Source organism: Pristis pectinata, chromosome 30, assembly GCF_009764475.1.
Source record: "Pristis pectinata isolate sPriPec2 chromosome 30, sPriPec2.1.pri, whole genome shotgun sequence".
In the NCBI taxonomy this organism is placed as follows: domain Eukaryota; kingdom Metazoa; phylum Chordata; class Chondrichthyes; order Rhinopristiformes; family Pristidae; genus Pristis; species Pristis pectinata.
Genome location: NC_067434.1, coordinates 26,745,239 through 26,762,515, shown reverse-complemented (window position 1 = coordinate 26,762,515; position 17,277 = coordinate 26,745,239). Strand labels below are relative to the sequence as shown.

General features: G+C 45.5%; 1 protein-coding gene across 1 annotated transcript; it reads right to left on the bottom strand.

Annotated features, from left to right (window-relative positions):
• Positions 1-2,237: 2,237 nt before the first annotated feature.
• On the bottom strand, positions 2,238-17,219 carry LOC127584597 (dual specificity phosphatase 29-like). The gene is made up of 4 exons (XM_052041369.1): positions 17,126-17,219; positions 8,936-9,165; positions 5,014-5,234; positions 2,238-2,482 (listed from the first exon to the last, which is right to left on the bottom strand). Exons 2-4 carry the CDS (start codon positions 9,112-9,114, stop codon positions 2,238-2,240), a joined length of 645 nt encoding a protein of 214 aa, XP_051897329.1. The 5' UTR covers positions 9,115-9,165; positions 17,126-17,219.
• Positions 17,220-17,277: the final 58 nt, after the last annotated feature.

The following is a 17,277-nucleotide window of genomic DNA, read 5'->3' as shown; positions in this document are numbered from 1 at the left end:
GCTGAAAAGGCTAACTGGCCTATTGCTGGTCCTAGATTTGCATTAACATACATTAAAGAGGCACTGTCAACATTCCAGTGAATATTTGGAAGTGGGGTAAGCGGGGAGTCAAAATCATTCAAAAAAATCTGCTGTTGAGCAGAGACACCAGAGATTCTGCAGCTGCTGGAATCTGGAGCAACACACAAAGTGCTGGAGGAGCTCAGCAGGTCGGGCAGCGTCTGTGGAGGGAAATAAACAGTCGACGATTCGGGCCAAGACCCTTCATCAGGACTGGACAGGAAGAGGGCAGAAGCCAGAATAAGAAGGGAGGGGGAGGAGCACACGCAGGCAGGGGACAGGTGAGTTCAGGTGACAGGTGAGTCCAGGTGAGGGGGAAGGTGGTGAGTGGGGGAGGGGGAGAAGATGTAATAAGCTGAGAGGTGATTGGTAGAAGAGGCAAAGAGCTGAAGAAGAAGGAATCCGGTAGGAGAGGACAGTGGACCATGGAATAAGGATGGGGGAGGGGAGGAGAGGAGATGGGCAGGTCATTGAGGCGGGGGAAGGGAGCCACAGGAATAAGGGAAGACAAGGGGGGGGGGGAGAAAAATAAGGGGTGGGGTTACCAGAAGTTAGAGGAATCGATGTTGAAGCCATCAGGTTGGAGACTCCCAAGGCAGAATATGAGGTGTTCCTCCAACCTGTGTCTGGCCTCAACGTGGCAGTAGAGGACGCCATGGATAGACATGTCAGTGTGGGAGTGGGATGTGGAATTGCAGTGGGCGGCCACTGGGAGGTCCTGGCTGTTGCGGTGGATGGAGCAAAGGTGCTCGACGAAGCGGTCACCCAATCTGCGTCGGGTCTCACCGATGTAGAGGAGGCTGCACCAGGAGCACCGGATGTAATAAATGACACCCTTGGACTCACAGGTAAAGCGCTGCCTCACCTGGAAGGATTGTCTGGGCCCCGAATGGTGGTGAGGGAGGAAGTGTAGGGACAGGTGTAGCACTTGGTGTGGTTCAGGCATAAGTGCCGGGGGGGGGCGGGGGTTATCAGTGGGGAGGGACGAGTGGACAAGGGAGTCGTGGAGAGAGCAGTCCCTGTGGAAAGCAAAGAGAGGGGGTGAGGGGAAGATGTTCCTGGTGGTAGGATCCCATTGGAGGTAGCAGAAGTTGCGGAGAATGATGTGTTGGATGCGGAGGTTCGTGAGGTGGTAGGTGAGGACAAGGGGAACCCTGTCCCCGTTATGTCAACAGGGGGAGGGGTGAGGACAGATGTGTGAGAAGTGGTAACAGGTAACAGCAGCATTGACGGTGATGGAAGGGAAACCCTGGTCACTGAAAAAGGAGGACATCTCTGACGTCCCAGAATGGAAAGCCTCATCATGGGAGGAACTGGGAGAAGGGGATGGCGTCCTTACAGGTGACAGGGTGGGAAGAGGTGTAGTCGCTCCTGAGCATTTCTGATTTGACTGCACAAGGTTTTGAAGGCAAATATACGCAGCTTTAACCTGGCCTCAGTCGCTGTTAAATACCTGGTCTGTGGGTAACATTCCATTATTTGTGTGACATTTCATTATTGCCGCACACACCAGTCTATGTTCCAGGATTGAGAGCACTCCCTCTTCGTCAGAGATGTGGCCAAATAAGGAAGTTTAAGGAATACTTAAACTACTGAGTCCATAAAATGTTAATAGCTCATGACACCTTATTGAGGGTGGACCAGGCCATTAATTGGTGCAATCTGTACACACAATATTAGTCTAAAAGCTAAATCCTCTCCAAATTATTTTATCAGTCTATTACTTGTCTTTTGTGCCTATAGTTGGGGAACAACCAGACCATGTGTGAAGTTTACTCACAATATACTTAATTTATGAGTCTCTACAAGTTCTTCTGCATTATTGTTTTTCTTTATAAATTGCAATTCTGTTGTATATCCCAATTTTAAAAATTACTCTGGATTAATGTTGGTGTCTGTTTGAACTTCAAATTATAGCTTGTTACCTAGGAGGATGTGTTGACTTATAGATTAAGGTAGTGAATACATCCTCAAATGTAAGAATTTCTTATTGGGGTTGTTTTATAATTCCCTGAAATTTCATGTTTAAAATTGTGTGCATCTTGACATCCTCATATCAGGGACAGTTAATCTGCTCAACTTATTAAAGCTTTTTCTTGAATATCAGAAAATATATTTACAGCTCAGTGCAGTTTTCCACAAAAGAGTTCTATTCTGTCTGTATAATGAAAACAATGCTAACAGATTTCTTTCTCATCTCCAGTTGTGCTGATTCCATTCTTTGCCATGCTTCTTTCCATCACCAGCTCTATATCAAGTGCTCTCAGTTGCTTCAGGAAGCCACGATTTGGTAAAATGCACCGGTGCTTAAGTACTTCCTGAACTGCATCCACCACTGTCATGTTCTTGTAGATCATCAGGTAAGCCAGCACAAGAGAAGCTGACCGACTCCGACCCCTAGCACAGTGGACTAGGATCTTGGCTGAAAAAGGCAAAACAACAGATTTTATGTAGAGGACAAATAGTTTCAAATAAGGAAAATATGTCTGCAGCACCCGAGCTACTGGAGCCACATGCACCTGAGAGATGCAATGGCATCAATGGTTTAAAATTTATAAAGCACAAATAATATTGAATGTGAAGGCCTACAATTTTAAAATCAAGATTACCACACTGGCTGCCTCTGAACAATCACCTTGCAACTATTGATGGTGAAGGCTCATATTACAACAGAATAGCCATTTGATCAAAGTGCTGTGAGCTCACTATTCCCAGAGCACCCACGGTATCTGATACATCTCTGGTGCATCATCCAGAGAATAGGACTGCCCAACAACTGGGGGAAGGTTAGTACTGGTATTGGTTTATTATTGTCACTTGTACCGAGGTACAGCGAAAAACTTGTCTTGCACACTGATCGTTCAGGTCAGTTCACTACACAGTGCAGGAAATACTGAACCAGTTATGATGAAAGGTAATGGAATGGAAGTAGTAAATTTCTCCACAATCTGCTGAACATTAACAACAGTTTCTCTTTATGATTCAAACTTCCAGCATTTGTGGTATTTGCTTTTGTTTCAACAAGGAGATTGTAAAATAAATTACCTCCTGGCAAAAAGAGCTTTCTGTGAAATTTTGGGTAGAAAATTACCTAAAAGGCAAGAAAGCAAAGGTCTGAACTTAAATAAACCAGCAGCAATAGTCAATAAAGTGTGACTGATAACAACAATATGGTGAGTGTCTTAGAACATGAACATCAAATGCTGGCAAGTTAAATTAAGCAGAATCTTTAATAAATTGCAACATGCACATTAATATCAAACCTATTAAACTGGAGGGAATTACAGTCTAGGGAAATGTAAAAGATATTACTGCCCTTAAAGTTTCAATCTGACTGCACCCTATTACAGAAAGATATTTCTAGTAGCTCACATCAGAGCTGCAGGCTGACATTGTGACAGGGAATCAAAGGGCTGTTGAAATGTCAGTGATGGACTTAATAATTTACTGCTGCTATTAATAATCAGGTTCTGCTTCTTTTGACTCATAGTAACATGTACAAATGTCACCTTTTTCAGTGATTTGCCAACATAACCCGCCTCTAGGGTAGTATCATTTTCTAATGGGCCCTGGTGCAGAACCCATTAACAGATACTTATAGGTTGCTCAACTAGTTGTGTGATCCATAGAGGAGTACTGTTACATTAGTTACTGCAAAGCACATCAGATTAAATCTGCCTGTGTTCAATATTGGCCGTGGCTCATGATGGACTTGACCACTTAAGAATGTTGCAGTTTGGATGAAGTCCAGGGCAACTATTGGCTGAACTTGGATAACAGACAAAAAACTAGATTGAACACTAGGCAGAGTTTTAAAAAAAACTAAATTGCTGAACCGATTATTTGTAGCTTGTAAAACAGACAGATAAATGTAAGATTAGCTCATTCAATTTCTGGCCCATTGTTCCTTTGGCAGCTCTTTGAAAGAGTTTCCTAATTGGTCCACTCCCTTGCTCCTGCTTCTTAGCCCTACAAATGTTTCCATTCTAAGCATTTATCCACTTCCCCTTCAAAAGTTACAATTGAATTTGCATCCGTTGCCCTTCCCAGCAGGATGTCCCAGGTCACAACAACTCAATGTGAGGAGGAACGGCTCTCCCCAGGCTCCCTCACTTCATTTTCCTGATGTGTATCAGCCGGCTGTGGAAGACTTTCTGTACTTACTCTCTCCAAACATTCGTCATTTTAATGCCTTGGCTAAATCTCCCCTGCACCTCTGCTCAAACAGCATCTCCCATCACTTCACAATAAATAATAATTAAAATAAAGTCAATTTTCAATTAAAACCAGGAAATGCTGGAGATACTCAGCCGGTCAGGAAGCATCTATGGAGAGAGGAGTAGTGATGACATTTCAGGTGGTTGAACTTTTATCAGAGTAAGAAAAGAGGCATGTTTGATGAAGCTGGGCAAGGAGCGAGAATACAGTCAAGGCAGGAAGAAATAAATTCTGTGGGAAAGAACAGGCTGAAGATCAGTTTTCAAGAGGTTTTTGTGTGGCAATAGAAAGTTGGCAGAATTTTTGACCTACTTAAAAATTGATTTGTTGTCCCCCAGAACTTTTTTCTTTCAACATTGACTCTTCTTTCTCCCCTTGTCCAGCTTCCTCCAACTTGCATCTGAGACACGTCTGGTCCCAACCAGCCCACCCTCACAATGGATGGCCAAGGGCTCTTCACTGCTGCTTTGACCTGTTTAGAACAATGTGTTGCACAAATCAAATGTTTGGATGTGAGTAAGGCAAATTAATCATCTTTGCCAAATAACTTCTTTGGAAATATTCATTTTTACTGTGCCATTAAATTATTTCTGTTCCTTTTTCCTTTCTGGAGTTTGGAAGCAAGTTTCTTGAGTGCAACTGATGGAAAGATGTTTCTGGACATTTAACAGTGACTTGGTTCCCCACCATTCATGGGATTTCAACCTGTGGTCAGAGACATCCAGTGTTACTTACAGCCAGGTGTGCTTAGAGCTCTGTCAATGTACTGGGCAGCAGGATAGAAGAATTCACTCAAATTGAAAGTTGTCAGGTCTGCAGCCTCCACACCGTAGTAATCAATGGGCATGTCCCTGTAGTATTCATCTCCTGTGTCCACATTCCAGCGACCGTGGGCTGCATTTAGGATGTGAGTGAACCCCATCTTTTCTACTGCATACCGATCCAATGCTGTCACCCTGTGATAAAATATATAGGCTCAAGCCAGGGCAGGCAACATTAAGACTTTTAAAGCAAAACAAGTTTCTTGTTTCTTCTTGGAACTGTTTTATTATTGTCACATGTACTGAGGTACAGTGAAAAACTTAGTTTTGCAAGCCATCCATGCAGATCATTTCAAAACATAAGTACTTTGAGGTAGTACAAGGGAAAAAACAGAACAGAAAATAACAGAATGCAGAATAAAGTGTTACAGTTACAGAGAAAGTGCAGTGCAGGCAGACAATAAGGTGCAAGGGCCATGGCGAGGTAGAATGTGAGGTCGAGTCCATCTTATCATACAAGAGGTCTGTTCAAGAGTCTTCCACCTTAGATAAAACATCAGCCCTTATTCCCCATTCCCAGGATGCATCTTCTGGCACTGGTGTAACCACCACTGAGGTGGAATTGGGAGTTCACCAAGTTTCAATCAGTTCACACTTGGGCCAGAAGCTGCACATCAGTCTGTGGCTGACTGGCCAATCCAACCAGCAAAAAAAATCAGGATAGGTTTACTATTGTGATTATATTTTTGAGAAAGTTGAACAGTTTTGGATAAGAATTCATGTTCTTCATTGCACATAATTAAAAAAAAGGTTTTCAGAGAACAGGATGATAGAAAACTAAAAAGGGAAAACTTACAGAATCATCATGAGGCCATTTGGCCCATTGTGCTGCTTTCTCATTCAGCTTTCTCGTTCGTTCCACTCAACTGCTCTTATCCCAATATACAATATTTTTCAGCTCTGTATCTAATTTTCTATTGAAGGTTAATTATTGTTTTCTATGAAGAACATATGCTTTTTGCTTTAAAGCTAATTTTGTTCCCTCCCAGAAATAAATAGTATATATAAAACTACCCCAATAGATTTCTCTGTTTTAGTGCCTGATTTCAAGGGGCTGAAGTGAAAGAGTCAAGTTTGGTTGCTCTGGTCTCCACCCATTAGTGATGGGAAAGAGCAGTGAAGTGGGACTAATGCGTGACCTCTTTTAAAGAGCCAGCACAGACCCAATGGGCCGAATGGCCTCCTGTAATTTATGAAATGTAATGAAGCTATCAGATCAGAAATGACAACAATTGGTAATGGGAAGGGCTTCTTGTTCGTCACCGGAGTTTTAGTAGGTTCAGTGTTCTGTTTTGTTTAATATTGTCTCTGAATACTAATAACAAAATGTAAATGATTATTTCTTGTGTATCAGCAAGCAACAATTTCATATCAGAGTGTTTTCTAAAAATAACTAATTGCATCACACTTGTGAATATTTCCACACTGATTTGTTACTTGAGACACAACTTGACACATTAAGGACAACAAATACGGTACTGTCAAAGGCACAGCTACTGACAGACTCAAATGTAGAGGAGACGTTTCCCAGATGAATACATTGAGGAACAAGCTGGCAAAGGATTATCTTAGTTTTCAGATCGTGCAATAAAAAGGGGTTAATTGATCATCTTGTTGTCAGGCAACCTTGAGGGAAGTATGGCTGTAATATGATAGAACTTAACACTGAGTTTGAAACCGTTATAATCCAATTCAAAGTTGGTCCTTAATTTAAAACAAGGAAGATATGAGGGGTGAACTGGCGGTGGGGCTTGGGGAAAATGGTGAACAGGCATTGCACAACATACAACAATGAAATGGTCCTTTAAGTCACGAAAGTGCTCTGTCTGCAGCTGATGGGAGGAATTAGAGATGGTCATAAATCCAAGGAAGTTCAGGCCTGAGGATTGAGAGCATTTTAGAACTCAGGGGACCATGAAATTACTAAAGAAAGATAGGATAAGGATAAGCTGGAGAGAAACATAAAAACAGACAGAAAAACTGGTGTCAGGAATCCCAGCGAGTCATGGGTCTAGCAAGAATGAGGAATTTAAGGAAATGTGTTAGTGTGAAGAAGTGCAAGATGAGGAAATACTGAAAGCTGATAAATCCCAAGGATGTGATCTCCACCCCAGGGTTTTGAAAGAGGTGGCTCTACAGAAAGGAAACATGGTGATCAACTTCCAAAATTCTGAAGGTTCTGGAATATGTCCTAAGGATTAGAGGGGAGCAAATGTGATCCCACGATTTAAGAGCAGAGGGAGAGAAAAAACTACTGACCTGTAACCCAACATCAGTGGGTAGGGAAGGTGCTAAATCTATAATGAAGGATGTAATAACAGAACACCTAGAACTGAGTAGAGTCGGCATGGATTTGAGAAAGGAAAATTATGTTTGACTAACCCACTGAAGTTCTTTGAGGATGTGACTATTGGAAAAGGTAATTAACCAGTGGTTGTGGTGTATTTAGAATTTCAGAAGGCTTTTGATAAGGTCCCACACAGGAGGTTGGTCAACAAAAATAGAGTGCAGAGATTTGGGGCTAATGTACTGATGCTGATTGAGAACTGGTTATTGGACAGGAAGCAAACAGTGGGTCCTCCTTGGACTTGTAGACCATGATCACTGGAGGACCACAGGGATCAATGCTGGGGCCCCAGTGGTTCACCATTTACGTTGAAGATTTGACTGAAGGGATCAAATGTAACATTTCCAAGTTTGCTGATGACTTGAAACTAAGTGGGATTATGTGTAATGATGGGCATTGAGGCTTCAAGAGGATTCAAAGAGGCTCTGTTGTACAGCCAGGTGGGTCAAAGTCCAGATGAGCAATAGTGATAGGGGACTCTTTAGTCAGGGGCATTTCAGTGGCCAAAAGTGAGACTCCAGGATGGTACATTGGCTCTGTGATGCCAGGGTCAAGGATGTCTCTGAGTGGGCACAGGACATTCTGAAAGGGGAGATGAGCAGCCAGAGGTCCTGGTCCATATTGGTACTAATGATTTAGGCAGGAAGAGAGAAGATTTCTTTTTCCCCAGGGTGCAGATGTCAAATTCTAGAGAGCATAGGTTTAAGGTGAGAGGGGTAGGTGCCTGGGATGTGCTGCAAGAGGAAGTGGTGAAAGCAGACACAGTTGTGATGTTTAAGAGGCATTTAGACAAGAACACATGAATGGGCAGGGAATGGAGGGATACAGACCATGTATAGGCAGATGGGATAAGTTCTCCCTGTGTGTCTGTGTGGGTTTCCTCCCACATTCCAAAGACGTACAGGTTAGGAGCTGTGGGCATGCTATGTTGGCACCGGAAGAGTGGTGACACTTGTGGGCTGCCCCCAGCACATTCTCAGTAATGCAAAAAGATGCATTTCACTGTGTGTTTCGATGTACGTGTGACTAATAAATAAATATCTTATCTCTTATCTTAATTTGGCATCTTGGTCACCACAGACATCTGAAGCCCTCCCTCCTACACCAGCTCTTGAGCCACACATTCAACTGCACTATCACTAGTTCGTGGCACAAGGAGTAATCTGGAGATTATGACCCTGCTTTTTAACTTTCTACCCAGCTTCCTAAATTCTCTATGTAGGACCTCATCTCTGTCCCTGCTAACGTCATTAGGAATGGTGCAGGAAAACGTTGCTGCGGCAGAAGATCAGCCATGACCTTGCTGAAGGGCTGAATGGGCTCCTCCTGCCCCACTTCTTGGGATCATTCCGCCCAAGCCTAGAGAAGCTCATTGATTCACCCCTGTGAGATGTCCAATGATTTACAGTAATTGTTAGTTTTATTTTATACATTTACCATAGATATCATGTATTGGTGGAATCCCAGTGCAGTTTAATGTGGAACTTACTCGTCTCCTATGTAAATGCCTGGCCAAACTTCATTGACATGAGCGAATTTCACAGAACCCTTCCAGAATAGTCGCTCCAGCTCGAATGCTCCTGGCGTAACGTAATCATCGTTGGGATCCACCTTCACTGCATTGTAGGCGTTTCCCTTTTTTCGGGTTTCTACACTGCCGGAGAGCATCGTGCCAGGGGAAGTAGCTGAGCTGGGGGGGTTTCTCCAAATATCATTGACCTGGATGTTTGGTACAAAATAATTGCAGAAATCTTCACACAAAACGTGAGCACAGACCTTGTGAACTGACAATGAAAGCATCTCTTGTGTGATTGGAGTTGGTTTCTTGACATCTACACTGATCAAGGGAGATCGTAATGGGATTACATGATGAATTTATTTTTTACACAAAATTTCTTGTGTAGCAAAAGCAGAGAATACTGGAAATATTCAAAATGTTGGGCAGCCTTGGCTGGGAGAGGAACAGCCAACATTTTGGCTCAAGAACCATAGAACCATAGAACCATACAGCACAAAACAGGCCCTTCGGCCCACCGTGTCATGCCGTCCATCAGACCACCCTCACACTACCTAACCCCTTCCTCCCGCATATCCCTCTATCTCACATTCCTCCATATGCCTATCCAACAAGCTCTTGAACCTGTTCAATGTATCTGCCTCCACCACCACCCCAGGCAGTGCATTCCATGCACCAACCACTCTCTGGGTGAAAAAACTCCCTCTGACATCTCCCCTGAACCTCCCACCCATAACCTTAAAGCCATGACCTCTCGTCTTGAGCATTGGTGCCCTGGGAAGGAGGCGCTGACTGTCTACTCTATCTATTCCTCTCAATATTTTATATACCTCTATCATGTCTCCTCTCATCCTCCTCCTTTCCAGTGAATAAAGCCCTAGCACCTTAAGCCTCTCCTCATATTCAATACCCTCCAATCCAGGCAGCATTCTGGTAAATCTCCTCTGCACCCTCTCCAATGCCTCCACATCCTTCCTATAATGAGGCAACCAGAACTGAACACAGTACTCTAAATGTGGCCTAACTAGAGTTTTGTAAAGCTGCATCATAACCTCGCGGCTCTTAAACTCAATCCCGCGACTTATGAAAGCCAACATCCCATTGGCCTTCTTAACTGCTCTTTCCACCTGTGAGGCAACTTTCAATGAACTGTGAATATGAACCCCCAGATCCCTCTGCTCCTCCACACTGCCAAGTGCCTTGCCGTTTACCCTGTACTCTGCCCTGGAGTTTGTCCTTCCAAAGTGTACCACCTCACACTTCTCCGGATTGAACTCCATCTGCCACTTGTCAGCCCAGCTCTGCATCCTATCAATATCCCTCTGTAAGCTCCGACAGCCCTCCACACTATCCACAACACCGCCTATCTTAGTGTCGTCCACAAACTTACTAACCCAGCCCTCCACCCCCTCATCTAAGTCATCTATAAATATCACAAAAAGTAGAGGTCCCAGAACCGATCCCTGCGGGACACCACTAGTCACTGCCTTCCAATCCGAGGGCACTCCTTCCACCACAACCCTCTGCTTTCTACATGCAAGCCAATTCCTAATCCACACAGCCAAGCTTCCTTGGATCCCTCGGCCTCTGACCTTCTGAAGAAGCCTACCATGAGGAACCTTATCAAATGCCTTACTAAAATCCATGTAAACCGCATCCACCACACTGCCCTCATCAATCTTCCTGGTCACCTCCTCAAAGAACTCTATCAGGCTTGTGAAGCAAGATCTTCCCTTCACAAAGCCATGCTGGTTGTCCCTAATCAGTCCATGATTCTCTAGGTGTTCATAAATCCTATCCCTTAGAATCCTTTCTAACAGCTTACCCACCACAGACGTGAGACTCACCGGTCTATAATTCCCTGGCCTATCCCTATTACCTTTTTTGAACAAGGGGACCACATTCGCAATCCTCCAATCCTCCGGCACCATCCCCACGGACAACGAGGACTCAAAGATCCTTACCAGCGGTTCAGCAATCTCCTCCCTAGCCTCTCGAAGCAGCCTGGGGAAAATCCCGTCAGGCCCCGGAGATTTATCTGTCTTAATATTATTTAACAACTTCAACACATCCTCTCTCTTGATATCAACAACCTCGAGAACATTACCCCTACCAGCACTCCCTTCTGCATCATCAAGACCCCTCTCCCTGGTGAATACCGAAGAGAAGTACTCATTCAGAACTTCTCCCACTTCCGCCGCCTCCAGGCAAATTCTCCCACCTTTGTCCTTAATCGGACCTACCTTCACCCTAACCATCCTCCTACCCTTCACGTACTTGAAAAAGGCCTTGGGATTTTCCTTAACCCTACTAGCCAAAGCCTTTTCATGTCCCCTTCTAGCTCTCCTCAGCCCTTTCTTAAGTTCCTTCCTCGCTACCTTATATTCCTCACGGGCCCTGTCTGAACCTTGCTGCTTATACCTCACATATGTTACCTTCTTCTCCCTAACAAGTCGTTCCACCTCTCTCGTCACCCACGGTTCCTTCACCACGCCATTCCTTCTCTGCCTCACCGGGACATATTTATCCCTAACATCCTGCATAAGATCCTTGAATATCGACCACATCCCCATGGTACATTTTCCTTCAAAAAGGACATCCCAATTTACACTCCCAAGTTCTCTCCTTATAGCCTCGTAGTTAGCCCTTCCCCAATTGAAAAACCTCTTGTCCTCTCTGCACCTGTCCCTGTCCATGACAATTTTAAAGGTTATGGAGCAATGGTCACTGTCCCCCAAATGCTCACCCACCAATAGATCCTTCACCTGTCCCGGTTCATTTCCTAAAACTAGATCTAACATGGCATTCCCTCTAGTCGGCCCGTCAACATACTGCGTCAGGAATCCCTCCTGGACACACTTAACAAATTCTGTCCCATCTAAACCTTTGGCACTAAGCAGGTTCCAGTCTATATTTGGGAAGTTGAAGTCTCCCATTATAACAACCCTGTTATTTCTGCTTCTCTCCAAACACTGCCTGGCAATCTGCTCCTCTATATCTCTACTGCTACCGGGGGGCCTATAGAATACTCCTAGTAGAGTAACTGCTCCTTTCTTGTTCCTTAACTCCACCCATACGGACTCTAGAGATGATCCTTCTACAACATCCATCTTTTCCACAGCCGTAACAGTGTCCCTGACCAGTATCGCCATCCCTCCTCCTCTTCTCCCCCCTTCCCTATCCCTCTTAAAACACTGAAAACCAGGAATATTCAATATCCACTCCTCTCCTGACGTCAGCCACGTCTCAGTAATAGCCACGATATCATAGTCCCCCATACTTATCCAAGCCCTCAGCTCATCCCCCTTATTCCTGACACTTCTTGCATTTAAGTAAACACACTTCAGTCCATCTACCTTACTACTTTTACAGCCTGTATTCTGCTTCTCCTTCCCCAAAGCCTCTCTGCCTGTTTGATCTAACTTTTCCCCATTCCCTTCTTCCTCTGACCTACTCCTCCGGTTCCCTTCCCCCTCACAAACTAGTTTAAACCCTCCTGTACCACCTTAGCAAATCTCGCCGCAAGGATATTGGCCCCCTTCTCTTCATTAGAACTGGAAAAATGAGAAGAGGAGAGATGGAGGTAAGTGTCTGTGTGACTAAAATTGTCAAGGTTACAATTATTTTAAAAACCAGCAGTTGTAGAAAAATAATACAAATATAAAGCAAAAAGGCTATAATCCATATCTGTGATAAAGAGGATTTTTCCTGAAATTAAAAACAAAATATTTAGTCCCAAGGGTTGTAATGGTTGGAAGATGAGGTGCTGTTCCCCAAGCGTACGCGTCTCTGGAGCAGTGTTGGAGGCTGAAGACAGAGAGCTCTGAAAGGATGGAGAATTAAAGTGACAGGAAAATCAGGGTTGTTGCTGCAGACTAATTGAAGGTATTGTCCAAAGCAGTTACCCATTTGGAGTTCAGTTTCTCCAGTGCATAGGAGACCACACTGTGAACACCAAATGCAGTACTCTACACTGGTGCACGTGAATCGCTGCTTTATCTGGGTCCCTGGGTGGTGGGAAAGGAAGAGGTGAAAGGACAGGTGTAGCAAATCCTGCAGTTGCTGCAAAAGTGGCAAGAGGAGTGGTTGGGGGCGATGGAAAGACCAGACCAGGGAAGAAGGGAATGGTCTCAATGGAATGCTGAAGATGTGTCTGCTATGGGGAATCTCACTGGAGGCAGTGAAAACTATGGAGAATGACCTGTTGAACGTGGAGGTGGGGTAGAAGGTGAGGACAAGGAGAGCTGTATCCTCGCTCTGACTGAGAGAGGAGGGGAGAACAAGGTGCATGAAAAATTATGAGAATTAGGTTTAAAACTTTTTCATTAGTGGAGAACAGAGAAAATCTTTCCTTGGGATTTGCATTTCGAATGAACATTCTCCAGTCTAAAGTGTTCCCATTATGTTAGAACCAGTCTGCGAAATATTCCACAATATTCCTTCAGGGAACACAATACTGTATAAGTAACATTGGGGATGGCATGCTTTCCTCCTGCACCAATCTCATGCATTTCATTCTCTCAGCTCTTTGTAATCTACAGTATATTGAGTTCATCCAAGCAGATATCAAACATTATTCCGCAAGAGCTTTACAGCTCCTGAATTTCATTTGGTTACAGGTGTAACAGGAACCTGGTTGACTAATTCAAAGAGTCAGGTTGAGGTATCTTCATTGACACAGGAGCCAAATGGGAATCAGAGAACCTGATCAGGAGCCAGTGTCAGCAGCCACTGCATTGTCTCCGAGTTCTGGGTCTGAGCCCGAGGGTGGGCACCTGATCTTTGGTTACACCGTTCCAGTACTTACAGAGTGTTGAACTGTTAAAAGTTCTGTCATTTAGGTGTTAGATCAAATCAAGCCCCAACACCTCTTAGATGGAGAAGAATGATTCTGGGGTATCCAATGCCAATCACTAATCATTTAATGCTGTCTGTAACTTTTTGTTGTTCACAGACTGGCTAATTTGCTGTAGATTACAACAGGATATTGATAGGATGCGGAGCTGGGCTGAGAAGTGGCAGATGGAGTTCAACCCTGATAAGTGTGAAGTGATACATTTTGGGAGATTGAATTTGAAGGCAGAATACAAGGCTAATGGCAGGACTCTTAGCAGTGTGGAGGAACAGAAGGATCTTGGGGTCCATGTCCATAGATCCCTCAAGGTTGGCACGCAGGTTAAGAAGGCATATGGAGTGTCGGCCTTCATTAGTCAGGGGACTGAGTTCAAGAGCCGCGAGGTGATGTTGCAGCTGTATGGAACTCTGGTCAGACAATACTTGAAGTATTGTGTTTGGTTCTGGTCGCCTCATTATAGAAAGGATGTGGAAGCTTTAGAGAGGGTGCAGAGGAGATTTACCGGGATGTTGCCTGGATTGGAGAGCATGTCTTATGAGGATCAGTTGAGCAAGCTCGGGCTTTTCTCTTTGGAGAGAGGGAGGATGAGAGGGGGCTTGATAGAGGTGCACAAGATGATAAGAGGCATAGATCGAGTGGACAGTCAGAGACTTTTTCCCAGGATGACAATGGCTAACACGAGGGGATATAATTTTAAGGTGATTGGAGGAAGGTATAAGGGGGATGTCAGGGGTAAGTTTTTTACACGGAGAGTGGTGGGTATGTGGAACGCACTGCCTGCAGATGTTGTGGGGTCAGATGCATTAGGGACACTTAAGAGACTCTTAGATAGACACATGAATGATAGAAAAATAGGGGGCTATGTGGGAGGGAAGGGTTAGATAGATCTTAGAGCAGGATAAAATGTCGGCACAACATTGTGGGCCGAAGAGCCTGTCCTGTGCTGTAATGTTCCATGTTCTATGTTCTAATTGCCTTTGTCACAACACAAGGCCTGGCACTGCCACCAGATGCTCTGGGGCGAACGTGCAGGGTCCTTCAATCGTTTGGTCTTGGAGTCATCATTCCAGCTTCACTCTGCTCTCCGCTGCTCAGTGTTCGGGGATAATCATTTGTAATCAACTTGGGAGGAAAAAAACTCAGCATTTTGTCTATAAACCGGAAACTTCAATGTTCAAATCATTAATGAAACTTCAGTGTTTTTTCGTTGCAATTGCTGAGAGTTTACAAATCCAACACGTTTTCAGGAACCTGTTGCAGATAAAACTCCATCGATGAAGCCATTTATTTTTCTCTCCGATATTTATCCAAGAAAATTTGTTCCCCATCAGAGCAGCAGTGTGGATGCTGACATTTCCCCCAGTGTTTGGATCCAGTACCAGCATCAGGTAAATTCCGTCCACCAACCCCTCAGCGGTGTTCTTGGTCCCATCTCTGAGTGCTCACCAGTAGCTTTACCAGTAAATCAGGCCAATTATTGGGATTAAAGGGAACGTGGAAACAGCTGTGACTTCATGTTTTGGGGATGGAAGCAAAATGAATATTGGTGAACCGAGGGGTCTGGGCTGTGTTGTTGATTCTGTCGGTGAATGTCTAATCGGAACGGGCCGAGTGTGGGGGCTCACTATCAAAGTCAGCAGCGGGCGGCGTGATGGCTGGGGAACCGCTCACGGAAACCGATCGGCCAGATAGGTGAAGTGTGAGTGGGCACGCTTTGGAGGGGAGAGGCAGGGGAGGGGGCGGGGGAGGGAGGTGGGGCGTGGGGAGAGAGGGGCACAAAAATCCCCAAATGGTAAAACTCAGAAGGATAAAACATTGTGTCCTTTAACACTGGGTGGACACGTTAAGAATGTTCTGTTGGATTTGGTTCAGGATCAATGTTTGTGTTAAATCTGTTCAAATAATCGGCCGGGTGCCGTCGGAATTACTGTACCTTTCGGGGGGTGTCGGGCGGTGGAGAGGGAGGGGGCCTCCCTGAAATAGAAGGTTAGACTGAGGAAGTGCACATTGATGCGAGGACGTGCAGGTTGGAGGAGGTTCCACAGACCTCGGGCCGGCGGGGGCTCCGCCTGTTCCAACCTTGACTTAGAACGACAGCAGTTGCCGAGCGATTCTCGGACGCTCAGGCGCGGGAGAGTCGCTTAAAATGCACACGTTCTCCAGTTAAACAACTAATTGTGACAGGTTTCCTTTAAACGAAGTCATGGTGAAAGGTGAAAGGGAACAAATGGCTGCTGACCGGGACAGGTTAACATTAAAACACGGCGGGGTGAGAGAAATTACTCACTGCGGGTCAGACTCCGTCCGCCGCCCTCCCCGGCCGTGTCCCTCTGTCCCTCTGTACTCTGAGGGCGGGAGCTGCTGACTTTGCCCTTTGCTGAAGCCGTCACGGAATAGAACGGACTATTTTTAACCAGAGCCTGAATTCCCAACGCTGGGTGCACGTTCTGGCTCCAGCGGCCAGGGCAGTCAGTCCGGACACGTCCCTGTCGGATCGGGGATTTCTCCTGAGATGATTAGTTCATAAGAAATTTTACCTCTAAACTGTAAACTAATTGGACTGCTCGTGTGTGTGTAAACTCGCCGACAGACCAGCTGCTGATTATTGATCATCAACAGAAGGTGTGGCAGTGATGAGTTCTCGATGTTGACTCCTCGATCCGGATCGGACGGCGCCGCCTCGGGTACGGGAGTGTGAAGGGAACTGAGCAACAGGTGTTAGGGTGGGTCTGTGCTCGCCCTCCGGTGTATTTTACTGTCACCGATTCCTGCGACGTTCCCAGAGAACGGCAGACAGCGTGTTGAATGAGGCTTCCCTGCCGTGTTGACAGAAATCCTAGACGTTGGATCCGGCTGCTTTTCCCTTCCCTAAAGAATTCTGACATTTATCTTAAAAGATTGGGAAATAGAAAACTTAGAGCAAATATCTTCAGCCTAATTGAACAAACTGGTAACGGGGGCGAAGTTGCCCTGTCGCCTTCTCTCCGTCCCTCACTGCAGCTCCGGCTTCCCCGGACTCCGGCGAGGTGGAAAGGGGGGGGGGGGTCCCTCTGACACTCTTGTCACTGGGATGCAGAAAAGTGGGTTCGATCATACTGCGGGTGTGTAACGTAGTCTGCAGGAAGAGTTCAGTTGTACCGCTTAAACCGCGTGGAGTGTCGGGTTATTAAGACCCAAAATCCCAAACCCTAGAAGCTTTGATGTGATCTCCAGATGGAGCATTCCTCCTGAACCGGGGGACCTCCCACACCAGACGTTCTAACCCTAGATCACAGCCCAAACTTGCCCAAAGTGGTCAGGCCAGTAACCTGGTGCGCTGTGACCTGTCGCTGTGTGAGGCGGAACAGACCCAGGCGGCTCCCGGCGGCCGTCACCAGCAGGAGTGGACAGAGACGATCTCCCTTCCGCTCCACCTCCAGCCCATCGCCAACGATGGGTGAGGTTCTAGCCCGGCAAATAC

Bases quoted from the DNA above. Each gene is read 5' to 3' on its own strand.
- LOC127584597 (XM_052041369.1), bottom strand. From the start codon at position 9,114: ATGCTCTCCGGCAGTGTAGAAACCCGAAAAAAGGGAAACGCCTACAAT. The intron at 5,235-8,935 runs GTAAGTTCCACA...ATTTTATCACAG, and splicing joins GGCATTTACATAGGAGACGA to GGTGACAGCATTGGATCGGT. The intron at 2,483-5,013 runs GTAAGTAACACT...TGCCTTTTTCAG, and splicing joins AGCTCTAAGCACACCTGGCT to CCAAGATCCTAGTCCACTGT.